This window comes from Phyllostomus hastatus, unplaced genomic scaffold (genome assembly GCF_019186645.2).
Source record: "Phyllostomus hastatus isolate PE091 unplaced genomic scaffold, TTU_PhHast_1.1 phas_contig_196, whole genome shotgun sequence".
In the NCBI taxonomy this organism is placed as follows: domain Eukaryota; kingdom Metazoa; phylum Chordata; class Mammalia; order Chiroptera; family Phyllostomidae; genus Phyllostomus; species Phyllostomus hastatus.
In genome coordinates this window covers 26,114,250-26,140,359 of record NW_025333709.1, presented here as the reverse complement: position 1 = coordinate 26,140,359, position 26,110 = coordinate 26,114,250, and the positions used below count along the sequence as shown (strand labels likewise).

Sequence of the window (26,110 nt, the reverse complement as noted above, 5' to 3'; positions counted from 1 at the left end):
GCATCCACTCCCCACGCGTCTGCACTTGGACCTGGCCGAGGACACTGGGTCCGTACATGCAGTTAGGGTTTCCTGCTATAAACGTGGGCTCAATGGGTTCCAGGCCTGGTCCCGTGGTGCATGTGCTTTAGTTCCTGTGAAGTCTCCTCTTTTAGTTTCTGACAATGTGCCAAACACTCAATCAGTTGATACAGCCCCCTGAGTGAAGGAGCACCACTCCGGGTGTAAAGGTGCCTGTAGGTGTGTCTTTCTCGCGTGCAAGGAGGGACAGGTGTGAGTGGCATTTAAAAATATGCTGTGCGATTCATGCAGCCGGTCACAGTCTGTCCCCTTCTGTCCCCGCAACACCGCAAAGGAGGCAGAAAACTCCCCTGCGTGGAGCATCCGTGTCTTCCACTGTTGCAGAGCCTCTTCTCCCTGGCCTTCGTACCCCTTCTGTTGACATGACTTTCATTTTTAAAAAAAACGTTCTTAGTTTTAAATGGCCTATTTTAATTTCATTGAAAATGTCATTAACCTCTGGGAAAAAAATAGCTCATACGTTATACCTTTCACTCTCAGGAAGGAGCCACGAGGGGAAATTATTATTTCCTTTGCTTTGCCCCCCTTCCTGTTCCGCCACTGAAAAATGAAAAGAAATTCATAATTGGGGCCTGGAATATTCCATCTGTTCTGAGGTCACTAAGGTTTCTGTTTCTCTCAAGGGCTCTAAATCATAGTCCATTAGTCTGCTTCCACATCTCAGCCCTGAGACGAGAGACCCCGAAGTGGGTAATACCACTGAGAAAGTAATTGCAGGTAAATGATTTATTTTTTCCTGGTCTAATAAAACCATGAAGGCCAAGCACTAAAATTCTGAAAATGTTAAACCCAAGCCAAAGAAAAGCTGAAGGGACAATAGGCAGTCTATAAAGGGCCAAAAGTTAGAGAAACATAAGTGGTGTGTACAGCTGAAGCTGAAAAGAACTTCAAAGATAATCCAGTAACCGGATTTTTGTGGGCTAAGTAAATCGAGCCGTAAAGCTGAAGGGACACAGTCAGAACTATTCAGCTCTATGGCAAAGCTAGGTTTGTCCAAGATTCTCCTCCTCTGCCCACGAGCCCTCCCAGCAGACTTACACCTGTGCTTCTCGGAGTTTGTTCCCTGTCAGCACGGCCGGGTCATGACCCCCTCCCCCCTGAGAGGTCCGGTGGTGAATGAGTGTGCGCACGTGCGTGTGGCCCCCCTAGGGATGCACCACCCTGCACGGCAGCACTTGAAAGGCTCTGCGAGCAGGCAGGCTCTTCAGTTCTGTCCGGTCCAGCGGTCCCCAAACTCCCTGAGGCTGACCGTTCTTCTCGTAGCCCCTGAGAGCACAGCAGTCAGTGCTCTTTCCGCACAACAGCTCTCAGGGCTGGGCACAGATCCCGCAGTACACGGGAGGTACGACGTGGCCAGAATGCAAGATCTTGAACACTGGAGTACCTACAGATCTGTTCAGAGGAGAAAGATGAAAAATGTCAGACTGAAACCTTATTGTCTAGTGTCTTTAGGGAAACGGTGTTGAGAAGGAAAAACATTTTATGCCTTAAAACCAACACTAAAAACAGTTGCTTTCATGCTAGTTTGTTGCTAATAATGCTGCCAACGTCACCTTTATTAAAGTCAGAAAGCTCAGTTCAAGTGTGTACCTTCTGTTTGTTTTCCAGGACACCGTCATTTACGATCGACTGGCAGAGACCTCAAAATACAAAGAAATTACCCTGAAACATTTAGAGCAGTTTGCTACGGAAGGTGAGTGTAATGTCGTGATAAAGCACGATTAAAATTTTTAACGCAGTCATAGACCACTGACATACTGCAGGATCATCATTGCTGTTTTACTCAGAGATTCCTAAAGCAAGGTAGCGATTCCTGATTATTTACATTATACTATACGCTATTTCCACCCATTATTTGTATCTTACTTTCTTGTACTCTAATATTTTAAGAGATTTTCCCTTCATTTTAGACGGTATAGGGTCTATGAATTTGTCCACTTTTTGGAATGGATACTATTTAGAGTTTAAATGCTTCACTTTGTACCTGAAGCTGTGCAGAAGGAAAAGAAACAAGAGGCAAAGACCTGGGTCTTCCAATCTGAATTAAAAAGAAAAGAAATAAGTTAACCCGTGTAACTATTTAAATAGTTATTCAGCCTCCGTGTGAGGCCTAGGAATCCATGAAAAACAAACTAAGTCCCTTTTCTCTTCCCCACTGACCTGCACCATCCGGATGACAAAGCAGCGCGCAGTGGGGGCAGAGGACCTAGAGTAGACGGGAGGAAGCGAGAGCCGTGAGACATCAGGGTCAGTTATTCAGGAATCTGTCAAGTCTCAACTCTACATTCAAGTAGCCAACGCTGTAGCTCAACCTCCCGTCTAAGGTTTCACTCTCGTCTTCTTGGGCTGGAGCTGGTGCCAGTGACACCGAGCCTGGCCGCAGATCAAATCCTTTTTCTTCTTAATCCAAACTGTGGAAAGACAGGAATGTTTCAAAGCACTCTGAAAAGCGAGGACATAAATAACCTCCTCCCAGTTTTCCTCCAGAAATGCGGGAGCACAGAGAGACCCGTCCGTGGAGTTCAGACTCCTGGTGCGTCTCCTCCTGTCTGGTCGTGATGTCACAGGCACGCGGCTCTTAGGCAGGTTCAGGTTGGCATGGCCTCCACCTCTGCCCGTTCTTTCTGGCCCCAGTTCAAACAACACTTCTACCCCATAGTTACCCCCGAGTAAGTCTCCAGCCAAGCTTCCAAAAGAGAAAACCATGTTCTGCTGTGGGCCCCAAGATTTAAGTTCTTCTCTCCGTGATCTAGCAGTAGATATCCCGACAGCTTTCTTGGAAGGTCAAGTCCCTGGGTTCTTTACGTCCTCTGTCCTTTGCTTCTCGTTTCGGACAGGTTGCCCAGGCGTGTTTTATTTGACCTGAGATCGCTAGCACCCAGTTGTTCTGAGAGTTAAAGTGAACTTGAGCGAAGGCCTTGTCTTTTCGGGAACCTCGTTAACTGTGTTTGTCGTGGCTGACCGAAGGTCTCTGCCTCTTCCTTGTCCCAACCCCTCAGCTTTCTCCTGGTGAGAGGTGGCCCCCAAGTGAGTTATGAAGTCGATGGACGCCCAGGACTGAGAGCAGGTCACCTCAAGCATCACCTTTGATATTTTCCCCAGGGTGTTGTTCCTCATGGGGTTTTTTTTCTGTGGCAGTTCCTCCATTTTTTAAGCTTTGTTATGACTACAAATTTCTGGTGGGAAAGAGCTACCGCAAACACAACCCCATATCCCATGAGAGGAAGGCAGCTCTCCCAGGAGGCCTCAGCGGCGTCTCTTCCCTTCCCCAGCGTCTGCGAAGCCAGTGTGGTGAGCCAGCCACTGTGCTGGGCACTGGAGTCACAGTCTGGCGGGGCCCCTGGACTCCGGGAGAACTAAGCTAATGCAGGAGATCCACAGAAAAAACAACGAAACATTGTCATTCACACCCTGGCAGTGTCTGGGGTTTTCTGCCCAGGGGGTCAGAGTGAGAGGAGGGTGCTTTAAAGATGTGATGTTAGGAACTGAGTTTTAAAGTAGATGCAAAACAGGCAGGGGAGGGGAGTTGGAGAGGGCAGGATGGAGAAGTGACCAGCACGTGGGAAGACGCTGGTATGCAGGAAGTAGTTGGCAGAGAGCAAGGCTGAAAACAATTGCTATACGGCACACGAGCTAGACTTCAGGGTTTGGACTTCATTCTGGGGGAACAAGTGAAGACTTCAAGCAGAGGCATAACCTGGTAAAATCAGGTTTTTAAAAAACTCACCCTAGGCCCAGAGGACGGATTGAAGGAGCTGGGAATTAGAAGCAGGGTGCCAGCTTTAAAAGCTAGGGCAACATGAACGTACATTTTACCCTGAGTCGTACTTGAATCGGACTTCAACACGTTGTTGCAATTAAAGGAATGTTTTCTAAACAAGACTTTGTTACATGAAAATGGAAGTGTCAGACTTCTGAATAAAATTTGGTATTGGCGTGTATGCTACCTTTTTCAGGATTAAGAACTCTGTGTTTTGCCGTGGCCGAGATCTCAGAGAGCGACTTTCAGGAGTGGCGCGCGGTCTATCATCGCGCGTCGACGTCCGTGCAGAACAGGCAGCTCAAGCTCGAGGAGAGTTACGAGTTAATTGAGAAGGTACGTGGAAGACTGTTTTGCTCATACAGCAAGTGTGGTTTCCAGACAACTGCAGCCTTTACTCAGGGGGCCAATAAACTAGAAATCAAAATGTCTTGACATACCACTTACTGCTGGATCTCATCTAGTCTAAGCATTGACAAATCTTAATACCACTTAACGTTTTTGCTGAAAAGTCTCTGGAATGACTGCATACGGGTCTTTCCTTATGTCATAGTTTCGGAGCTCAAAGTAGAAGTTAGTGTAGTCTAGCAGTCTCCTTGCCCTTGCAATGAGTCCATTGCCTCTGCTCCACCGGAGAGCCACGTGCCCCGCTCCACACATGCAGGCATGGCAGCCAAGCTGCAATGCATGTGCACGTATCGTTAAGGAAGGAGTATAATATGTCATTCAAAATAATAGAATGACTATATTGCTTATGTGCCTCTGTAGCTAACAATGAAGAATGTGGCAGTCAGAAATTATGCATCCATCATTTTAGTCACAACTAAAAATATCCTCATTTTACTCTCCAAGAGACCAAGGCTTCCAGCCCCAAAATGATGGACATACTATGATTGATGTGGTATAAATGCCAAGAAATCTTGCTTCCTTAACTAAGAATAGCAGACATTTTCACATAGTACTTACTGTGCACCAGGTGCCATTTGTAGCACCTGCATCTATTAACTTATTAAATAGATTTTAAAAACTACCTACCACAACATTCCTTCGAGGTAGGTACCATTAATTCAGTTTCACAGATGAAGAAATCGGGCAACAGAGAAGTTACGTAATTTCGCTGAGATTGCACAGCTTATAAGAGGACAAACCAGGATTCTCACTCTGGGTCCAGAGTTCATGCTTTTTGCCACTCAGATATCTTCATTCTAGCCTTTAACTTTCTGTTAAATAACTTCCTTCAACTGCGTTCATGTCTGTACTGCATGGAATCAAGCCTCCTATTAGCTGAAGGTCATTTGATCTGCTTCCAGGTGAGCAAAAGCCAAGGATGCTCTTCCGCCCTCCACAGCCCGTGCGCCCACCCCTCCAGGAGACATCGGGCTCCGGGCCACAGGTGGTTCTCTGTGTTGCGTACAGTTGCCATAGGCGGCTCACGATTCCGTCCTCCTGTGCCCTTAGATAATGGTCACTTCAGGAGCTGGTTCATCGCTCATCTCTCCCTTATATTTGAGTTTATTTTTGCATCCTGCTTATTTCTGAGAGCACTAGTGATAGCATGTGAGGTACCTTTCAACCTGATACCTGCCCCACCCCCAGATTTACATCTGCACACATAGCATGGGGCTTATTCTATTAACTCACTGAATCAATCTCTCTCTCTCTCTCTCTCTCTGAGCATATTTATAAATGCTTATGTCTTGGGATATGATGTGGAGAAATAAAATCATATTTTATTTATGATACCATGACCATAATCTCTTTTGGTCTCTCCAGCCAAAGTCACGTGTCTTGAAGCACTAACAGTATTGATTTTTAATCTTTTGCTTTTCTTACCCTTCGTAAAGGGTAGAAATTTACCATTTGGAAATGCTCCTGTTTCCTTTCTACACAGCCTGAATATAGTGTAGCCAGCTTTTTTCTTCATACTAATGAGGTGGGATTAATATATGATAAGTGATGTAATAACATATTTGAAAGTGGATTTTAGATAATAAATTTTGTTTCTCTATCAAGCATACCATAGAAAACTCTGGAGTTGGATGTTTAATTTTCCCCACATTTTTAATCTGAATGCCCTAGAATTTATAGGTTAAATTTTATTGGTTAAACAATGGTAGTGGTTGTGTGTGTGTTGTAATACCTGTTATTAAAAGCCTTGTGCTTTCCATCTCTACATGAAGTAGATGTTCAACCTTTCACCAGCAGATGGCGACTGTGAGTCATGTTGAAATTTAGGTTGCCTGGGGAAATCCATGACACTTCTGTGTATATTTTAAGTTTGCAAATACAGAAGTCTCACTTACAACTACCTGGTACCTGAAATAAGTGGAAAAGGTTATTTATAGCTGATTCCTCTTTAGTTTGTGATAAGCCATAGTCTCTAAGTTTTATTGAAAAATCTAAGACCCAGAAAGGTTCCAGTTCTCTTACTCAGCCAGCATGTCTCAAAGGAGGACAGGTTTCCTAATCCATCCCTGACACCATAGTTCCATTCATTTATTCACACTGGGTGGTTACTAGATGTCAGTTAGTATGCACAAGCCAATAAGGAGCTGCGGGCCACGGCCCAAACAGATTCCTGGTCTGAACACATTCCTTGGGGTCGCTTTTGCAATGAGCCTCAGAAGATTGCTTTACCAGATACAGGAAAGCAGAGGTCTTTTTCGATGCGGGGGGGCGGGGGGGGTGGGATAGGCACAGTGTCAGGAAGGAGGCCTTTGCAACTGACAGCCATTTCTCTGAAAAATTCTCTTTCCAACCCTGATCATATAGTGTCTCTAGAGCCAGGATGACACTGTGCCTTCGTGAGTCGGAGCTTCCATGCTTTGAGCCCATCTGGGCTCAGCGCCAGGTAGGATGGTGGTGACTGCCGTGGAGGCCACCCTAGGGAGGCAGTGCCACACACCCGTCAGACCACAGGCCCTGCCGGTGTGTCCCCTGGCTTTAAATGCAGCTGTCACAGTGTACAATTCATCCACTGTGGCTCTTTCCTTGGCTGTTTTAATTGAGACGTACTGATTGTGTAATCTTTTTAAGTGCAATTGGAATTTTTTTTTTATGTAGAACATAATAGTGGACTTACCATGTAAGAGAGTGCATTTTAAACTGTGAGAGTGGCTCTCAAACCTCTCTCTCTCTCTTTCCCTCCCTCTCTCCCCCTTCCCATTTTCCAAACAAAATATTGCCTGCATCATAATTTATACCTAATCTACAGATATTGATAGAGAGAGAGATGAAAGAACGGCAGCTCTGGTTAAGGAGTGGGGGGCGGTGCAGAGAGGCCCAGCTTGTCTCTTTCCTCTGCCTCGACCTTGCCCTTGCCCTCTTTGTGGTTCACGAGCACAACCCTAGGGCTCCACTGGGCACAGTTTAAAAATCAAAGCCTCTTCCATCCATGGCAGAAGTTTCTAGAAAGTGTGCTCTCAAAATCGCTATGGACATTATCCCTCACTTTTCAGGAAAAGGTCAGAACATCCTTGTGCTGGACACAGTGTTTCTGAGCCCGTTTCGGGGAATAACACCACGTGCCCTTGGCTGGTCCATGGCAGTGCTGCAGTCCAGACATCCACAGTGTGAACGCTGTGTGTGGTGCTTTTCCTGGAAACAGGAATATTTTCCATCTGTGCCAAAATAAGAGAAAATTTTGTCATAAGATTAAGGTTGTATTTTTAAACCCTGGTCTCTATCTTGTCCCTCCCATCTTTGTTCAGACCAGCAATTCAGTTTTTGAAATGTAGTTAAAGCCTTATTCCTTTGGGGACTATAACTTTTAGCATAGCTGAAAAAAAATATGCAAATAGGCCAAGAACATCCCAGGAGACCATGACATTTGTCCCTGGGTTCAGAGTTTTGTCACCTCCAAGCGCCAGCATGCACTCCCTCCACCCCGGGGCGCGCTAAAGAAAGGAGGGGAGAACCGTGAAAAAGTCCTCTGGGTATTTTTATCCCTATTGACGGCCACTGTGAGACGGGATTTCTGCATCCATCTGTGAAATGTCCTCTCTGCTACCAGGTTGTGCAGTTTGGGCTCATCGCAGTGGTAAACGTTTCACAATTTGAAAAATAAGTCAAATTCTATATTATTTCGAGATGTTCCTGAAGGCCAAGAGGTGACATTTATTACTAGGAAGGCACAAGAATTATTCAGGAACAAGGAGAACATTGCAACAACAAGAAAAAAGGTCATGAGAGGCCTGTCAGGTACTTGAGGTGACCTGGCCCAGTTTGAGGAGGCTTGTCACCTCACTCTGGGCGTGGGGACAGCAGCGCCTCCCTGTCTCTCTCGGTCCCAGCCTGAGAGCGTTCACAGTTGTCTCATGCCTGCAGGCAGCACACTTGACCTGTTTTCCTTCTTCAACCTCATTCTTTTGAAAGATAATTAATGTATCTGGACTTGTAATTTTAGATTATGAAACCGCTATCATGTCCATCTGTATTTTTTAATTGAGTTTCTGGGGTGACGTTGTTTTGCCAAACCACGCAGGTTTCAAGTGCGCAGCTCAGCAGAAGGCCCTCTGCCCCGCGCACCATGCGCCGCGCCCTCCCCCACCCCCCCGCCAGGCAAAGCGCTTTCCGTCCCCACCCCCCTTTGCTCTCCACCCCACCACGCCTTCCTTAGACTGTATTTCTAAAATTCAGATACTTTCAAACTAAATTAAGCATTTATCTACTTGTACTATGTCAGGAAAAATATCAAATGAGTGACAATAATGGTGAAATTCTATGCTTCAATACCAATGGTTTCTCTGCAGTTTCTCACCTTCTTCGATCTGTCACTTTCCATGTATTCCAACATGTTTTTGAGGTACGGGGTTTTTGTTTGTTTGGATTTAGTGTTTGTTTGTTTGTTTGTTTGTTTGTTTGCCTCAGTCATGCTTGTGCTGCTGGGTTCCTTTGAAAATTAATGGTACAGAGGGCTGTGATCTTAGTTATCAGGGGCGATATTATAATTAAATCATTGTTTGAAATATGAAGGTATGGCTTCGTGGTAAACAGCTTTTTGAAATTCTCATTATATTTATCTGCTTCAGTAGACAAATTCAGTTGTATCTTTAGCATTGCATAAATTATGAATTAATCACTTCTCCTGTCTATGAAAGCAAATTATTTATTGTGGGCATTACAGACCACGGAGTGAGATGTTACACCTGTCTAGGCTGGGCAATGATTGAATTGCCATGTTTCTCAGTGATAAAATTATTTTCCTCTTGTTCTGAGGAATGGATTGTGAAACATGTGTTTAAAAAATGAAAATGTATCCAATACTTTTATCTGTTAAAGTTTTTTGAAAGAGATGATGGGTCAGAGGATCCTTTCTTAGCTGAAGAGCGTACAGGCATGCCTGGCCTTAGGGCACCTCCCTTCACGAAGCTTCGAGACACGGCGGTTTCTAACCAGTGGAAGGTTCATGCGACCCTGCATCAAGCAAGTCCGTTGGCATCATTTCCCAACGGCCTCTGTTCACTTCATGTCTGTCTGTGCTGCATTTTGGTAGTCCTCGCAGTATTTCAGACTTTTCCATTATTATAGCAGTTGTTATTTGATCTGTGATTGGCGATCTTTGGTGTTATTGTTGTCATTGTTTCGGGCGCCGAGAACCGTGCCTGTGGAAGGTTGTGAACAGAGCTGGCGCGTGGAAGTGTCCCCGACCAGCCGTCCCCGACTGTCACGCTCCTCCGGCCCTCTTCTTCCCTGAGACACCACAGTATGGAAGTTAGGTCAACCAGTAACCCCGCAGGGGCCCTTAAGTGTTCACATGGAAGAGAGGGTCACCCGATTCGGCGAACTTCATAGCTGTCCTATTCTAAGAAATTGCCACCCTGCTCGGTCAGCAGCCATCCACAGCAAGGCAAGACCCTCAAAAAGATTATGACTCACTGAAAGCTCAGATGATGTTTAGCATTTTTTAGCAACAAAGTATTTTTTAAGGTATGGACATGGTCCCTTGGACATAATTCTGTTGCACACTTCATAGACTACAGTATAGTGTAAACATAACTTTTATATGCACTGGGAAACCAAACATTCATGAGCCTCACTTTGTAAGGATACTCACTTTATGGTGATGCTCTGGACCCGAACCCGCAGCATCTCCCTGGCATGCCTGTAATCAGAGGGCTGCGTTTCGGCATTGTCTCCCTGTCCTTCGAATCCGATAGCAATATTGTGTTTTCCACCCATTCTGAAACTTATGATGAAAGTGTATCCTCTGCTCGACTGAGGCTTCATGACAGCAGGGACTATCTCCGTGGTGTTCATTCCCGCATCTCCGGTGCCCGCCACTCTGGCCTGCGTGCCTCACTGACTGGATAGCCGACAAATGAGTGAGTGACTCCATTAAATGATGGATTCAGAAGCTAAATGTATTTAGTAGGCGTTCGCTTAATAAAAGCCTGACTCCCGGTGCTGATGAAGTTCACGCTTTGCGCACACGGAGGATGTTGGTATCGCTGTGTCGTCCACTAAGGATTCATTTGGGGACTTGACACAAAAGGAGCTAGTAATTTTAAAGAACGCATTCTTTAGAGATGGAGACTCAATCACATTTTAAAAACCTGTCTTTTCAAGTGATGTCACTTGTATGAATGTGAGAAGCATATGGTTAGAAAGATTCAATGACCAATGCCAAACCCTTGGCAGGCTCTGTTCTGGGCTCTGGGGCACAGCAGGGGGAAAGGAAAGAAAAATCTGTATCTTTATTTTGCTGGTAGGAGATGGGCAGTAAACTTACAAACTGAAAATATAATTCCAGACAGGGCTCAGTGCCCTGGGCACTTAGATAAAGCACTAAGATCAGGCCGTGAGGTAGTGATCTTTTTACATTCGTTCCTTTACTCATCCCCAAAATAGGGTTGACATTTCTGAGATTTTTTTTAAAGACTGCCTCGACGTGGTGTAGTAGAGATCGACCCTCACACTCAGTGTGTCTAAGCACAACGGTTTAGCACCCTTTGCAACACGTGGCAACCAGTGGTTTAGAGGATTCCTAAAAAAACACAAAACTTAATAGAAAACAGGGCTTTTCTTGAGCGTTCATGACTGCCAAGCCCACAGTAACTTCTGTGTGAGAATGCAATGCCTTTTCAGATAAAACTACCACTTCTATTCTTAGTAGCTGCAAATATCACTTTCGTTTGTACTAAGACGTGAAATGCACTAGCTGAAAATTTACATGATGTACTGGTGATTTGGTGGCCTAAAATTCCAGTAGTTTCCTATTTTACTGTTTGCTTAAGAACACTTGCGATCTGTGGGCTCATCTCCTAGTCAGTCATACTCAACCTTTTGAGTATCGACTAAGCTCCAGGCCCTCTGCTCTTTACCCTGATCGTTCAGTTCAGGGGCCTGTGAACTGGGGTACACGAGATGACCCACTGGGGTGGGCAAGGAAGTGTGGCAGCTTGTTTCTGCTTCAGCTCGATCTCATCTATTTGATACTTTCTGTTTTGCATTTTGCGATGTATATAATGTAGTAATGTTAGCAAAACAAGTATGTTACACAAAAGCATTGCAACCTCACACATAAGTACTCAATGTTTTCTCCAAACACACCATACACACAGGGAAAAAAAGGCGTTGAATGGCGGATCTGATTTCATCCTCAGAAGGACCCTCCTAAATCTGTAGCATTGGCCTGCACGTGCTGGTGCAGAGACCGTCAGGGAAGTTAGTTCCTTGCCGAAGCACACGAGCCAGAGGTTGGCAGAGAAGGGGGGATTCAAAGCCCGGTTCTGTCTTAATGCCCTGTTACACTGCCAGCTGGGTTTAGAAGAAAGCAAGAATGTGTGTAAAGCGTAGTCGGCATGAAAGACAAAACAGAACCAAATGGGGAGTCGCGGGGTCCCTGGGTGGGCATTGGGACTGGGAGGCCTTGGCCTGTCGGGACACCCCCCCCCCCTCAGTAAGTGGGGCAGCCTCTGTGTGCTCACCGGCATGGAGTGGGGTGTGCGATTTTCCTTTCAAATGAGGGGGGACGTGTTTTTCAGAATTTTCTCTCCCCTCGTCTCTAAAATCTTCTTGTTTAAAATACGTAAGATTTCCTTAGAACTCTAATCACTTGAGTCTCCCCTCTGGCCCGACAGAGTTCTCGTTAGGAGCGCTTCGTGGCAGACTTTGCACCCTGGGTATTACTGTCCTCTCGCTCAGATAAGATGGATGTGTTGTTTTTGCAGACTACACCCCATCGCCTCTCAAGTCCTGATTCTTTTCAGCTGGGCGTGTGAATGCTGGCCTTATTCGGAAAACCCTTGGCTGTGTGAGAGTTCAAATGTGATTTCTGTGGTTCAAAAAGCGCCAAACTACGATGTACTTCTTGGCCTTGGAACCATTAACCGGTTGCATCCTCCAGAAAGAGGCCGGTGAGCCATTCCCACGATGTGACCCCATCAGTCTGCGTGTACTCTGGTCCAGGCTAATTGGTCCAGGCCTGAGGGTCTCCCCTTTTCAGTAAAAGCACATCATTGTGTGCTAGAAGATGTTGAGAAGGAAAAGCATAAGGGTGAATGGTGCCCAGTGGCAGGCAGAGCAGCGAGGAGCCCACCAGCCTTTTGGAGGGAGCACTTACAGTGACTGAGAATCGCAGAGCCACCAGCACACCCCCGTCCTGGGGTCACCTTATCTGCAAGCTAAAGAGGATGATGGTCGCAGTAGCCTGTGACCTGGTGTCGTGGCCTCCATTCTTCCTAATCCGTCCCTAGTGCGCCACCAGTGAGCTTTCGGAAACCCACGTCTGATTCTGTCGCTCCTCTTCTAAAACCCTTCCCTGCCTGCCCTCTGCTTGGGGATCCTCGGCGTCACACGCAGCCCCTTCAGCTTCCATTCCTTCCCTGCTGGCTTCTGCAGGTTCGTCCTTTCCTCACAGACCGCCCAGAAAAGTTTGGAACGACTGATCCACGTCCACCCTCCAAACAGCCCTGCCGAAGCAGTGTTACTTAAGTCAGCGCCACCCTCACTTCCACTTACTGTTTCCATGTTGACTACACGGCAACTTCTCAGACACAGTGTGCTTTTGCATACCTCTGTCCATGCAATGGGATTTCTTCTGCCTGGAATTCCTTGCCCTCTCCCTCCCCCACCTCTCCTGGTTGCTTGGCGGACTCCTAACTCTTCGGTTAAGACTTCAGGTCAAGGGTTAACTCGCGCTGGGTAGGTTTTGGAACCACCCAGACCAGACCAAGAAGACACATTTTTGCTGTGTTTATCCTTTGTCCACGCAGAAAAGTTTCTGTTTGCTTTGAACACCGTGTGTACCGTGCAGTGGTGTGTGATCAGTGGGAGAGGAACAGGCTTCTCTGTGGTAGCAGGAAGACTTTGCCCGTAGTCTGGGATTGCCAGGAGGGGAAGGAGGACAGGGGCCGGGAGACCCGAGGCCAGGGGGGAAGGCCGAGGCCTGCTGGGACAAGGGCGTGTACACAGCTGTCTGTCCGGACACAGCCCAGGACAGAGCCGGCCCCTCACAAGCATCCCGCACCACGGAGTGGCACCCAGATCCACCCACTGCCCCTCTTTGTGTTGAATAAAGAAAGTTTTACAGGAACACAGCTCTGCCTATTGGTTTACAAATTGTTTGGCTATTTTTGTGCTGAATGATTGAATTGAGTAGTTGCAGAAGGGAAACTCCAGCCCTCAAACTCTAAAATATCTACTGTTTGTTACTTTACAGAAAAAAAAAAAAACCTGTCCCTCTTGCTCCAGAGAGCAGTTCCCAGAGTTCAGTCCTCAAGCCTCTAGCATCGCTGCCACCGCACACCCCCAGACCCACGCAGGGAGCACCCCTGGGCGTGGGGCCCTTCAGGTGACTCAGAAACCCTCCCATCTGGCTTCCTGGCCCCTCGGTCATGATGTGGGCTTGGTGACCCCCAGGCAGAGGCCAGGAGAAACAGCGATCAGTAAAAGGAAGGGCATGCAATCAGGAAACGAGGTGGGGGTGTGGGGAGGGGGATCCAGGGAATCTCTAGTGATGCACCTGCACATGAACTCCATGAAGGAAGGAGCTCGCCCTTGTGCCCCAGCACTACCTGCGAGTGTGTCTATGAGTGAATGAATGTGTGCTTGGAATGGGGCCGGCCCCAAAATGTGACTCTGGGGCTGGCATGTGGCATCAGGGAAAGAGGTACACCTGGCAGGTGTGGTTCAGGACTGGGGCTGAAACCCTTGTATAGCAAGAAAATATTACCAGGGGCTGAAGAGCAGAGGCATGTCTAAAAACTGAATAAAATCCTTTCATTTAACCTCAGTTGTACTTCCCCTTCCCTGCCTCAGGCTGTGTATTGGTCCCGGGGATTTTGTTCTTACCGTCATTGCTCAGCTGTACCTCCGTTTGACCTTAGATGATTTACTCAAGCTTCCCAAAACTATTAACTGAATTAATAAATGGGAAGGACTCAGCGTCTGGTACATTTCCCCTATTAAGGAAATATTTTGTCGTTTTCCGAGTCACCATCTTATTTCACGTTGAAAAAAAAGGTCACCAAATAGTACTAGCATTTTACCCATTATTGACTCCAGTGACAAAACTTTGCTCATCAATATTATTTCTTTAGTTGTCTTTAAAGAGATTTCTGCCAAACAGTTCATGGTGCAGTCCAAAGCCTAAGTTGTTCTGAGTGTAATACCTTTAAAATACCTTTTGCCACTTAGGAACATATCGCAAACTTTAAAAAAAAAAAGGTGCTAAAAAATATTTGCTAATATGGAAATAGGTCACTTTGAGGTTTTGTTATTTAGCAAAATATACATGTGTTGGTATAAAATAGAATATCTAAATCTATCATGATACATTTCACCCTACAGTTTTCAAGAACTCTGTGTGAAGCTTTTCATATTCACTGGGGCTGAGGTTTTACATTTATATGCCTTTTGAAGAACTGCATATATTATGAACATGTGAAAAAGAAAATAAGATTATTGAGGGCTTTACTAGGTGAATAAATATTATTTTGTGATTATTCAGTGATAAGTAAATCTCTATTATGTCAAGGAGTCATCAACTTGAAACCTTTATAACTCTTGGCAGAGTGATATTTTGAAAGTTAAAGTAGTGTTTGGTTCTTTTTTTTTTTTAATTCCATAAATGCCATGGGAATTTTATCATGTTTCAACACTTGCTGAATATGTAATTCCCATAGTGCCCATTAGTGGCCATCTGTGTAAGGTAATACATGTTTGGGATGAAATTGATTATGGCCTAAACACTCCCATGTTATGATCAGGAAAAGCATGCAAAGTTCACATCTTTTTTTCTAATGATCATTATGTAGCTAAAGATATTAATTTCCAGAGCAGGACAGCCTATCACTCAAGATCCTAATCTCACAAGAAGGGACACCAGGGCCCAAGAAAAGGAGGCCAGAGAGACTTCCACCAGTAAGTGCTGGACTCAAAGAGCTCTTGGGATGAAAGGAAAATTAGCAGGCTTTGGAACACATTATTTCCTTTATAAGCATCAAAGTGAACCCATTGCAGTTTTGCTGAATATTCAGAAATATTTCGTTACCCTTTAGAAATCCTGTTCTGGCCACCAACAGACTTCAAGTTCACCTTCCCTGTAACTTGAATCAGCATGTACCTTGCTGGCCCAACCTCCTTGGTCCTGTGTATTATTTTTGCCTATTTTGAACATTTTTTTCTTTTTACCTGTGTGAAACCAGGTGCTCTCGTTCTCTCAAATATGTTTTCAATGTTACCTTCTCAGTGCATTTTATTTTCATTAGATCTGTGCATGGTAGTATAGACCCGTGTGCTTCCTGAGCTCATTTATCCACTCAGAGAACCAGAAAACATATGAATATACTTGTTTATATATTTCTAACAAATGTATTCACATCTTGTCTCTCACATTATCTACCTTGTCTATTTGTGAAACATGTCACAAAAAATAACTTCTGCTGTTTAGAAAAGTTTGAGTGTTTGTATTACTGAACTATCCCCATGATCACTGTAAAATCTTATCAGGCCTCCGTAGACTGTAGGCATTTGAACACAGCTGTACCCTGACCTTCCCTGGGATCTGGGCCAGAATGGGTCAGGATCGAATTCCCGAACAGTAGACAAAGGAATTGATAGAATCATTGTCTGAACATTGAAATACAGCCACTGAGATGTGGGCATAGTTGATGCTGAACTGCCCTTCCCCTTCATTCTTGAACTTCTTGATGATAATTATTCATCAGGTTATGATAGATTTCAAGTCTGCTTCCCATTAAAGATAACAAAATAATACTGTCTCCTTATGAAGGAAATTTGCCTTCCTGTCTTATGTTTTATATACTAAGAAGTCATGCATCAAGTGCTTCTAATAGCTGTATAAGTTATTTGGAATATATTGAAAAGAAAATGGTTTAGAGGGTAGCAATACTTAATAACATTTGGATTTTAGATTTTTTTCTTTTGGTCGTACACTCACTCAGTACACATGCTGGTTTAAAGATGAACAAGACGTGGCCCCCAATCTTGAACAAGACTACCAGGGTCATACATTTAAACAGCTAATCTTAATATGATAAATTCAGGTGTGTAAACAAGAGCAAAGTTCTATCAGCACAGCAGAGGGGAAAACTTGTTTTAAGAGATGAAGGAAAGCTTCAGAGAAGCAGTAACCTTGACTTCGGCCTTACAGAACAAGCCAAGTGTTTCCAGACAAGACGATGGGAGCTGTGGGTGTGTATATCCACACACAGACACACACATGCACAAGCGGACACACAAACAGTAATGCTATGCACGCCCATCTCTAGTTAAACGTGTGGCAGAGACAGTCGGCTGGCTGATTTATCACCATGCCCCCCCTTTCTGCCTGTCACCTCCACTATGGAAGCTTGAAAAGCTCAATACTAATAATAATTGGGGTTGGACATATTGAGAAATACTCTGAGGACTTTTAGAAACATTTTTGCTTTTCAAAGAAGACACAGATATGGTTGGTATTACCCCCTTCTTTTCTTTGTGGCTGTTACAGTTCTAGCCGGGATAGCCACCCAAAGACATTGAGACATTGAGACATTGAGAGACATTGAGAGAGATCTAGAGGATGAGTTGAGATAAGGCTGAGCCACCGAACAGATAGCCACAGCTGCCTACTTCAACGCTGCTTCCATAAGGAAAACTAAAATTTTATTAAGGCTATTGTTAGATTTTTCTATGTATAGCAAAAGCCACTCCTAATTAATATACTCATACAGTAAACACACATGCACTCATTCTTACTTGTTTGAATATGTATTCAATTTTATTTCCATGCCTAACAAAACTTGGGACTAATTTTAGACTTCCATTTGGTGATAAGTAAGTAGATCTTAACATTAGAGGAAAATAGGAAATGCACTGCTTTGTTTGTTATTACCAGCTAGCCACTATTGTTAGCACTTCCTTTCCCTTGATTCTGTTCAGTCCTTGTCTTGTATTTTCGATAAAAAATGAAGTCGAGAATGGAGAAAAGGGTTGAGAAGAAAGATACACGTCGACGCAGGTCATGCAGGAGGTTGGACTGGGGAAAATGGGGTATGACCGCGGCAGTGCCACTCACTGGCTGGGCGCATGACGCAGAGAAAGTTTTAAATCTTAGTCTATCATGGTGCATTCCTATGTGGTTAAGAACAAGAACACCATTACCTGTGTCTACCTGGCAAGCCAGGTCTCCCTCACAGCCAAGAGGTCGTTCTCTTTTTTCTCCACTCAGGAAGATGAGAGTCAAAGCCATTCTTCAGGAGAGGTTAGAACGACTTTCCACAGAGCATACTGGTTGTGTTCAGTCTCATGTGAAACGTACCATCCTGTGAGCATGAGATCTTTAACAGACTCTGACCTTCTACTGTGCAAATGTGAAACAATCTGAAAAACACTCAACCTGTCCTTTCTTTTTTTTTTTTTAACAGAGACTAATGCTATCACTTTGTTTATTGTTCTTCATCATTTCTGATGGTAACATGTATATATTTCCAGACACTGCATCAAATTATAATTTAATAGTACTGGCATATTTCCTTATTTTTCAAACAGGCCTGCAAGATTATTGTGGTGTTCTTCAATAGTTTTGGGGTTTGGGGGAAGATGGGGTTTTAGCCACTGCCTGCTTCTTTTAAACTGACTCGATTTGCCCCTGTATGCTATTGTTGTTTTTGGAATCCATTTCTTACCTTAGACAGAAGTCAGGTAAAACTCATGGCCTCAGTCTCCTGCCAGAAGCCCAGGACAGCCAGGGGTCCTCAGGAGAGGAAACTCAGTGGGCCCTTTGGAATTTACAGCAGTGGCCATGAATTAGCATTCACCCTTGTCTTAAAAGCATATACACACTTCAGTTTTTTTGTTCTTAGAGAACCTAAACTGGTCTAATCTTAAAATGTGTACCATTTATTTTCCCCAGAATCTTCAGCTACTTGGAGCTACAGCCATTGAGGATAAATTACAAGATCAAGTGCCTGAAACCATAGAAACTCTCATGAAAGCAGACATCAAAATCTGGATCCTCACAGGGGACAAGCAAGAAACTGCCATTAACATTGGTAATTCACCTAATCCCAACTTTAACTCGTGATGCTTTTAAACAGCTTGATACATTATAGAAGATAAATTTTGGATCTGTCAAGATTTGAAAGATTTGGTGTTTTGATTTCCATATTTATATTATGGGGCATATCTGTGTCTGGCCCCGGTGACTGTTTAAAACTGTAGTGGTTACATATCTGACCTAACTACAGCTCACTCCTGCAGCCACATAATACCTGCTCTCCCCTCTGCATCACCACCTGCCCCCACCTTCCATCCACAGTTGGCATGTGTAGGTAACGTTTCTGCAGTTATCTGTGAAAGTCTAGAAACTGGGATTGTAGTGGGTTGTGTACCGATGCTTGTTTATTTGACCGAAGGTCATTTCCGAGAAAGGAAGTAAGAAGGTTGCCAGTTTGCACTCTTCTGCAGTTAATTCTGTTTTGGAAAGAGGTTATTAGCTCGGGCTGCCATAACAGAATGCCACAGGTCAGGTGGTTGAAACAGCAGAAATAAATTTCCTCACGGCCCTGGAGTCTGGAAGTCAGAGATTGGAGTGTCAGCACGTTCGGTCTCCCCTGAGGCCTCTTTCCCTGGCTTGCAGGCGGCCCCTTGTCTCTGTGTCCTCACATGGCCTTCCCGGCACACAGGAGTCTTGCTGTCCCTTCCTACAAGGACTCCAGTCCTATTGGATCAGGCCCCACCCTTATGATCTTTAATTAACATTTTTAAGTCCCTTTCTCCAAGTGCAGTCACATGTGGGTTAGGGCTCAAGTGTGTGAATTTTGGGGGGACATGATTCAAGCTATAACAGAAATCTTACTGAGAAGAAAGGCAGTATTTGGTGTTAGAAGCCTGCAGTACCAATGTCACTCCCCCTTTCCAGCTTCGGTAGTGGTAGGTCTCCTGAGCACCGTGAACCTTGACTCTGACTCAGCCTCTGGACAGGGACGATACGAGTTACACACAAAACTCCCCCAGAATTCAACAGACCATTTCAGAGATATTCACAGCAGGAAACCTCATGTTCAGACAATCATGATTATCATCTGTCCAGAAACATTTAGCTAATATTCCTTTCAGAAGTGTCAGTGATCACAGTATTCAGGGTAACACACCCTGAATACTATAAATGCACCACAAATTTACAGTAGAGTGATGTTAATAGAGTGAAATTAAATTTTCAAAAACACTAGCTAAGAGCTGAAATCTACAAGCCACACAGATCATTCCTTTTGATGGTGAACACCAGCACTGGTGTTAGAGACAAAATGGAAGGAAGAGGTGCAGGCAGGCAGTCTGCACCGGGACTTCCCTGAAACACACGAATGTGACAGAGCCTGACCACATGTAGAGGGAGAATGTATGGTGGTTAAGAGTGATATGTGGGGAAAAGAAGAAATCGTGTAAAAGAGCTCAGGATACAGAGCCTATGAAAAGAGTATGGTGGTGGTTTCCGAACACATATTACACCTAGAATCTTGTCCCTAGGAAAGGATGGGTAAGATTCATTCATTCAGCAAATGGGTATGGCACCTGCAGTGCCAGGCACCAGCTAAGAGCAAGGAACAAAGCAAACCAAAATCTTCCCTCCTGGAGGGCTTCCACCCTAGTCATGGGAGCAGACAATAAAGCACATGAGGAGAACACATAGCATATTAGATGCAATAACAGCTGCAAAGAAAAATAAAGCAGGAAAGGGAGATAGGGCCTTGCACAGAGGGATTCAGTTTCAAATCTTGAGGTCAGGAAGACCTCGTTGAGAAGGTGACATTTGAGGAATGACGTAAGAGAGGAGAGGGAGCTTGTCACTTGGGTGGTTGGGGGAGGCTGTCCTTTGTTCCAGACCGAAAGGGCAGAGCAGGAGAAGTGGTCAGCAGCGGAACTGAGCCCAGGTTGGATGGGGCCTCCAGGAGGTTGTCCAGACTTAGCGTTTCCTCTGAGTGAACAGGAAACCACAGGACAGTTCCCTGCAGAGGAAAGACGTGATCTGACTTTCCCATGAAAACAGCCAATGTGGCTGCTAGACTGAGAACCACTCAAAGGAAAGCAAATGTGGAAGCAGGGAGACCAAGGAAGAGGCTGTATAATTAATCCAGGTGAGACGTGCTGGTGGGTTGGACACAGGCATTTACCATGGACGTGACAAGAAACTGTCAGATTCTGGATATACAGGGACCAGCACAAATAATGCCCCTGTTTTCTGTAATACAACACTATCACATGGAAGCACACCATATGACATTTTAGGTGAGATGTTCAAATTAAAACTATACATTATTACACCCACATTATTAGCCTACCAACCACACTCAAGCAGGTGTTACTTCTGCCAGACCCTGTATGTTAAAAGTGGAGCCTACAGGATTGACTGGTAGATTACCTGCAGAGTGCGAGACAGAGGAATCCGGGGTAACTCCAAGGATTTCTAGTCATAGCAACTGAAGGATGGAGTTGCCATTAACCAAAACGAGGAAGACTGAAGGAGGAGCAGGTTTCCCAGGGGAACTCAGGAAGCTGTCTTTTGGATACGTTAACTTCCCGACACCCATTCTATACCCAAGTGTCTGCTGTTGAGTAGGCACTGGGATGTGGAGTCTGGAGTTCAGGGAAGAGACCTTAGCAGGAGACAGGAGTTCCAGAATGGCCATCATTCAGATGGCATTTGAAACCACGGGAAGGAAAGAAATCGTGGAGCGAGTATAGACCGTGCTGTTCGAAACGCGGTGGTAGTACCTGACATGGGAGGGCAGTCCGCAGGGCTGCCTGTTTTTCTCCAGCCACAGTCAACCGTAGGCAGACGAATTCAGAGGAAGCAGGGATGGGTTAGCCAGCCAGTGATTTTTCCCTGCAGCCAGTACAGCAAAGCTGGAGAGGGCAGGAGGGTAGAGGAGGGTGTGATGTGAGCATTTGTCCACAGCACAGCCAGACCACCCTCCTGTGCCCTTCTCCGGCCAGCCATCGGCCCATCTTCTGCTCTTCACATTAGTCGTCATGAAGGATGTCACTTGTCCTCGTGTCAGTTGTCAGGACGCTGAGAATCATGACCACAGTCCTTTCCACCCTCGTTGATGAGTCAGCTGTCCCCTGCCAGGTGTTGTCCTGGTAGCGTCCCCTTCCTACAGCAGGCTAGAGCACCTCTTCGTTAACTTCCTGCAAACCTGGAGAAGACCCGACTAGCATCTTCCTAATAAATGGGATACATTTTAATTTTATATAAGAAAATAGATTAAAAAGCAATTGTATAGTATTGCTTTTATAGTATTACTTTAACATCTCTTCTATGCCAGAGAAATCAATGGCATCAGTTAATTCACTTTATGTTTGGACACAGGACACTCCTGCAAACTTCTGAGGAAGAACATGGGAATGATTGTTATAAATGAAGGCTCGCTTGATGTAAGTAAAACCATCTTTTAAAAAAAAAATCCTTTAACAACTTAGTCATCTGGTAGTGTTGTGTTTTATATTCAGATAGCTATGAGAACACTTTATCTTCCTGAGGTAAAAAGATACCTTGTTACCACTGTCCTTCTGATACATAATGTGCACCATGCGAACCACGGTGATGTGAGTGGACTCCAGCCTCAATGCCCGTGACAGCCAAAGGAGAGCGCCTCACGTGGCGAGACACGAGCACTGCATCACAGCAGCACCCTGGCCAGGGGCTCCTGAGCGACGGCCATTTGTTCCTGTCTGTCTGGGTGTTTTGTGTTTGATGCATTTATTAGTAATATTCTGCTTTAGCTGCCAGTGATAATATACATTTTGCTTCTTTTTTTAAAAAACGTTGTGAGCACTATTGAACAACACAAAATAACCATTACTTATAGAAAAGCTTTTGTGTTTGGGGGGTTTTTTTCCATTTTTTGCAGGGTTTTTGTCCATGTTCTAAATTCCAGGGAAGTCTGTTTTCATGGCTGTGGTCACCTGAATGTGTATTTGGGAAAGAGGGGAGGATTGGTTAGGTGCACAGGGCGAAATAGACATTAACAATGAACTACGTAGGTCAAATGACCAGTAAATATTTTCAATTAAAGGTGAATATTTGTAACTTAAGGCAGAGGACAGAGTGGGAGATGTGGTTATACAAGGGCTTGAAGTGGGCCTTGAGGTGCGAAGAGCAGAGCAGGGCAAACCTGACCGTCCGTGTGTAGGCGGGCCGTGAGGCAAGCACACAGAAGGGGTGGCGAACAGGCAAATGTTTAAAGTCCAGTGTAGATCAGAAATTGTGTGTAAGAAGTGGTTGGCTTCTGATTTTTAGACTGGAATGATGATCTCTTCACTATTTGTCCTCAGAACAGTCCTTGGGATGCCTTGCCCTTTCTCGTGACATCTTTGAGCAAAACTTGTCACCTGAGAAATAGTACATGATTTTGCAAGCATGAAAGTTGCTTACACCTTTACCTATTGGAGAAATACTTTTTGTGAACCAAGCTTTATTCCTAAAAACACAAACCAAAAGAAGGCCAGCCTGCTGTTTGAAGACTTTCCTTTCTATTTACTCCTCCAGGAGGCCCCCACTAGGCCCTGGGAACCGCGGACTCTGCCGCCGTAGGGCTTCCAGTTGTCTCCATGCTCCACGCCTCCCTATGTGTTAATTTGGGTTTATTTACCCAAGTTACTGTGCTATAAAAATTATGACTTAAGAGAACCCAGCCTTCCAAAAGCTTATAAATAATCAAAGAAATAAAATGCACACAAGTAACAATACAAAACAGTTATGAAAATGTGGGAGATTGTCTGCTATGAAAATATTGCAAAGTTGAGGGAAGTATTTATAAAGTAAGTGGCATTTAGGTCGAGGTGAGTCATTGAGTAAGGGGGGAGTACTTGAAGCAGAAAGTCATTGCAAGCAAGTTCAAGGCATACTTGGGGCTAGAAGGAGGTACGCTGAACTTGAACACAAGATTGTGACTTTTTACATATTTTTTGTTTGAATAAATATAGGCACAGAATGTAAACTTCAAGTTACAAAAAGGATAAAAGGGTACAGATGGTAAAAAACTGGATCTCCCACCTGTGTACCCAGTTCACCTCCCTAGGCATGGCCACAAGTTCCAGTCTCTCGTGTCCATCCAGAGACATTCTGTCATATCTAAGGACACGTGTGTATGTCTGTACACACATCCTCTGCCACTAACTCAAGTTACAGTGTGCTGTTCATACTGCTGTATACTTTGTTTTTCTCATGCAACGTGTCTTAGCAATTGTTCCATTATAGTTCATATGACACTACCTAATTCTATTTACAAGAGCAGTGGCTCAGTATTTGTAAGGTAATGGAAAGAAGTGACCCAGGGAGTTAAAATTGGAAAGGCAGGCCGAGGGCAGGTGTGGGAGGCTGGATCAGGATTGACAATTTGCCCGCACAGGTAAGAGGGGCAACTTCATCAGCCTCTTGAAAGAGGTAAGATGCACATGAGCGAGTGTACTTAGGCATATTTGGAAGGCTGGGGAGGCATGGGGTGCAGGCAAAGGACCAGGATGAGAGCTCAATAAGAAGAAATGGGGGCACCAGCACCAAGATGTGGGGTGAGGGACATTCAGGCAGACCTGTCCCACGTGGTCTCTGGAGAAGGAGCCATCCAGGCGGTTCCGGAACTGGGTTGCAATAGCTCACAGCTCTGCAAAAACCTCAGCAGAAGCATTCCCATAGTCCCCACAGGCAGTTAGTTACGTCTGTGTCAGCAGCGAGGGTCATCACAGAACACCGTTTTTTTGTCACTTGAAAGAAATCAGAGGTAGGACCCATTACATCAAGACAAAGGCGTAACAAGCCATGCTTACTCTGACACGTGATTCCTTTGGTCCAGTGTCAGGTTTTCACCTTCTGCAGAAAGTGGTGGCCTTGTTGCTTTCATTGTTGTCTGTTTCATCATTTTCCTGCAACTCTTGGCTAAATGTGTTCTTTAAGTGTTTTAAGCGTCATGTAAATAGGAATCTCAAGGGGAAAAAGTGAAATGTCAAAAACATTCAATGTACTGCATCATGTATTGTTAAGACAGTGGCTTTTAGTTTTATTCTGAAGTTTCCAAGAGGGTACACTCCAAAGTCATAAACCCCTCAAAGGTGTCTGGACTGCAGGAAACAGAGATAGGGGTCCCAGGGGAATGCCCAGTCTTGGGGAGAGCAGGAGCGGAGTCTGTCTCCTCGGGTTCACCATTCTCTCTCAGCACTCAGCAAATTGCCCAGCACGCAGAAAGTCCTCCACAAACACCGGAGAAGTCAGTCACTGAGTAATTTTAATTAGGGGCTTTCTTTAAAAACAAGAAAGTTGTGTATCAGTTTTAAATTTGGTGGTAACCAACCGTATCTGATATTTAAAAACTAAAGTGATTAGCAATGTCCTTTGCAATTCAAGTGACAGTGTGGTGTGGAAGATCACAGGCAGACACTCTGGCTGAATGATCAGCACTCATTTGTCCAGCTCCCGGACTGCCAGGCCTTCTGGCACTGCTGTCTGGGGGAGGGTGTGCTCCCAGGGAGCGAAGTGAGTCTGGCTGTTCAGGGTCAGGCCTGCTCTGGAGCACTCATTTGCTTCCCAGCAGGAAAGGAAACATCACTTTGCATAGCCGCCTCAGATCTTATGTCATAAACTCCTCGGCTGAGACTTCAGGCAAATCATTAGACGTGCTAGAATGCCTGCGAGTAAATCATCATTTACTTTTTAACTGCCGTGGATGAGCAGAGCATCCTATGTGTTCAGACTGCACTGATGATAATAAAATATGGGATTGCGATTCTATCAGCAAAAAGAATAATTAACATTTAAATAGTAAATTTAGGAACATAATGTCTTGGGAAGTCTTAGAAGGAGAAATACATTGTGGATGTGTGTTTTGTCAAGTGACAATTTTCATGAATGTACTCAAATTATTCCCTGAAATTACACAGTGTTTAAGAGAGCTATTCTGCCCTAACTGGAATGGGGGACCCTGGGCAAGCTGAAATTAGATAACTTCTCTGAAGCAGTTTCACTGCCTATAAAGTAGGGGTAATGTTACCCTTGGCATACAATTAGTACAGCACATGGCACATATAAAGATGAGATGTTATGAGACTTTGTAGAAAAAGAATATTTCAATAGCTTACACATTGTTTTGCTTAATGATCTTTTTATTTTAAATATTATTTTCCCATCTTTTAATTATTTTCCTAAGATAGCATTTTATACATGTAGATCCTCTTTTGCATAAGTGATGCATATTGCCATGAAGTGGTCAGATTTTCTACCAAAATATTACCTCTAATACGGTTAAAGTTTTAAAGCAGACTCTTGTATTATGTTGAACTTGTACAAATAAATTGTCCTACTTAAGGCTCCTAGATTTCCAAATAGATAAACCTTTCTCCTGGTAGTGAAAAAAAATCTTTGTCTTCTCATAACCTAGCTCATCTCAAAAAGAAATGCCACTTGACTTTCTAATTTTCTCATTTTGAGTTTCAATATGATTATCCTTCTTGAAAAATTAATGGCTGTTTGACTTTTTTTTAATTTTATTTATTTACTTTTAGACAAAGGGAAAGGGAGGGAGAAAAAGAGGGAAAGAAGCATCAGTATGTGGTTGTCTCTCACAAGCCCCCTACTGGAAACCTCACCCACAACCCAGGCCTGTGTCCTGACTGGGAATAGAACCTGCGACCCTTTGATTCCCAGGCCAGCACTCCATCCACTGAGCCACACCAGCCAGGGCTGCATTTTTAAAAACCTTTAAATAAACATATAAAACCAAACTACAGTTGGAAATGCAAACGAACAGAATGGAAGTCTTGATCTGCAGACCC

At 44.5% G+C, this 26,110-nt stretch overlaps 1 protein-coding gene across 3 annotated transcripts in view; it reads left to right on the top strand.

Moving 5' to 3' along the window:
- Window positions 1–26,110, top strand: part of ATP8A1 (ATPase phospholipid transporting 8A1) — a 216,519-nt gene that overhangs the window by 111,442 nt on the left and 78,967 nt on the right. For all 3 annotated transcript variants that reach the window (XM_045834000.1, XM_045833999.1, XM_045834001.1), the window contains 4 exons: window positions 1,690–1,774; window positions 4,038–4,177; window positions 18,201–18,339; window positions 21,657–21,721. In XM_045834000.1, coding sequence (XP_045689956.1) covers window positions 1,690–1,774; window positions 4,038–4,177; window positions 18,201–18,339; window positions 21,657–21,721 — 429 coding nt within the window. The remainder of the gene's footprint in view (window positions 1–1,689; window positions 1,775–4,037; window positions 4,178–18,200; window positions 18,340–21,656; window positions 21,722–26,110) is intronic.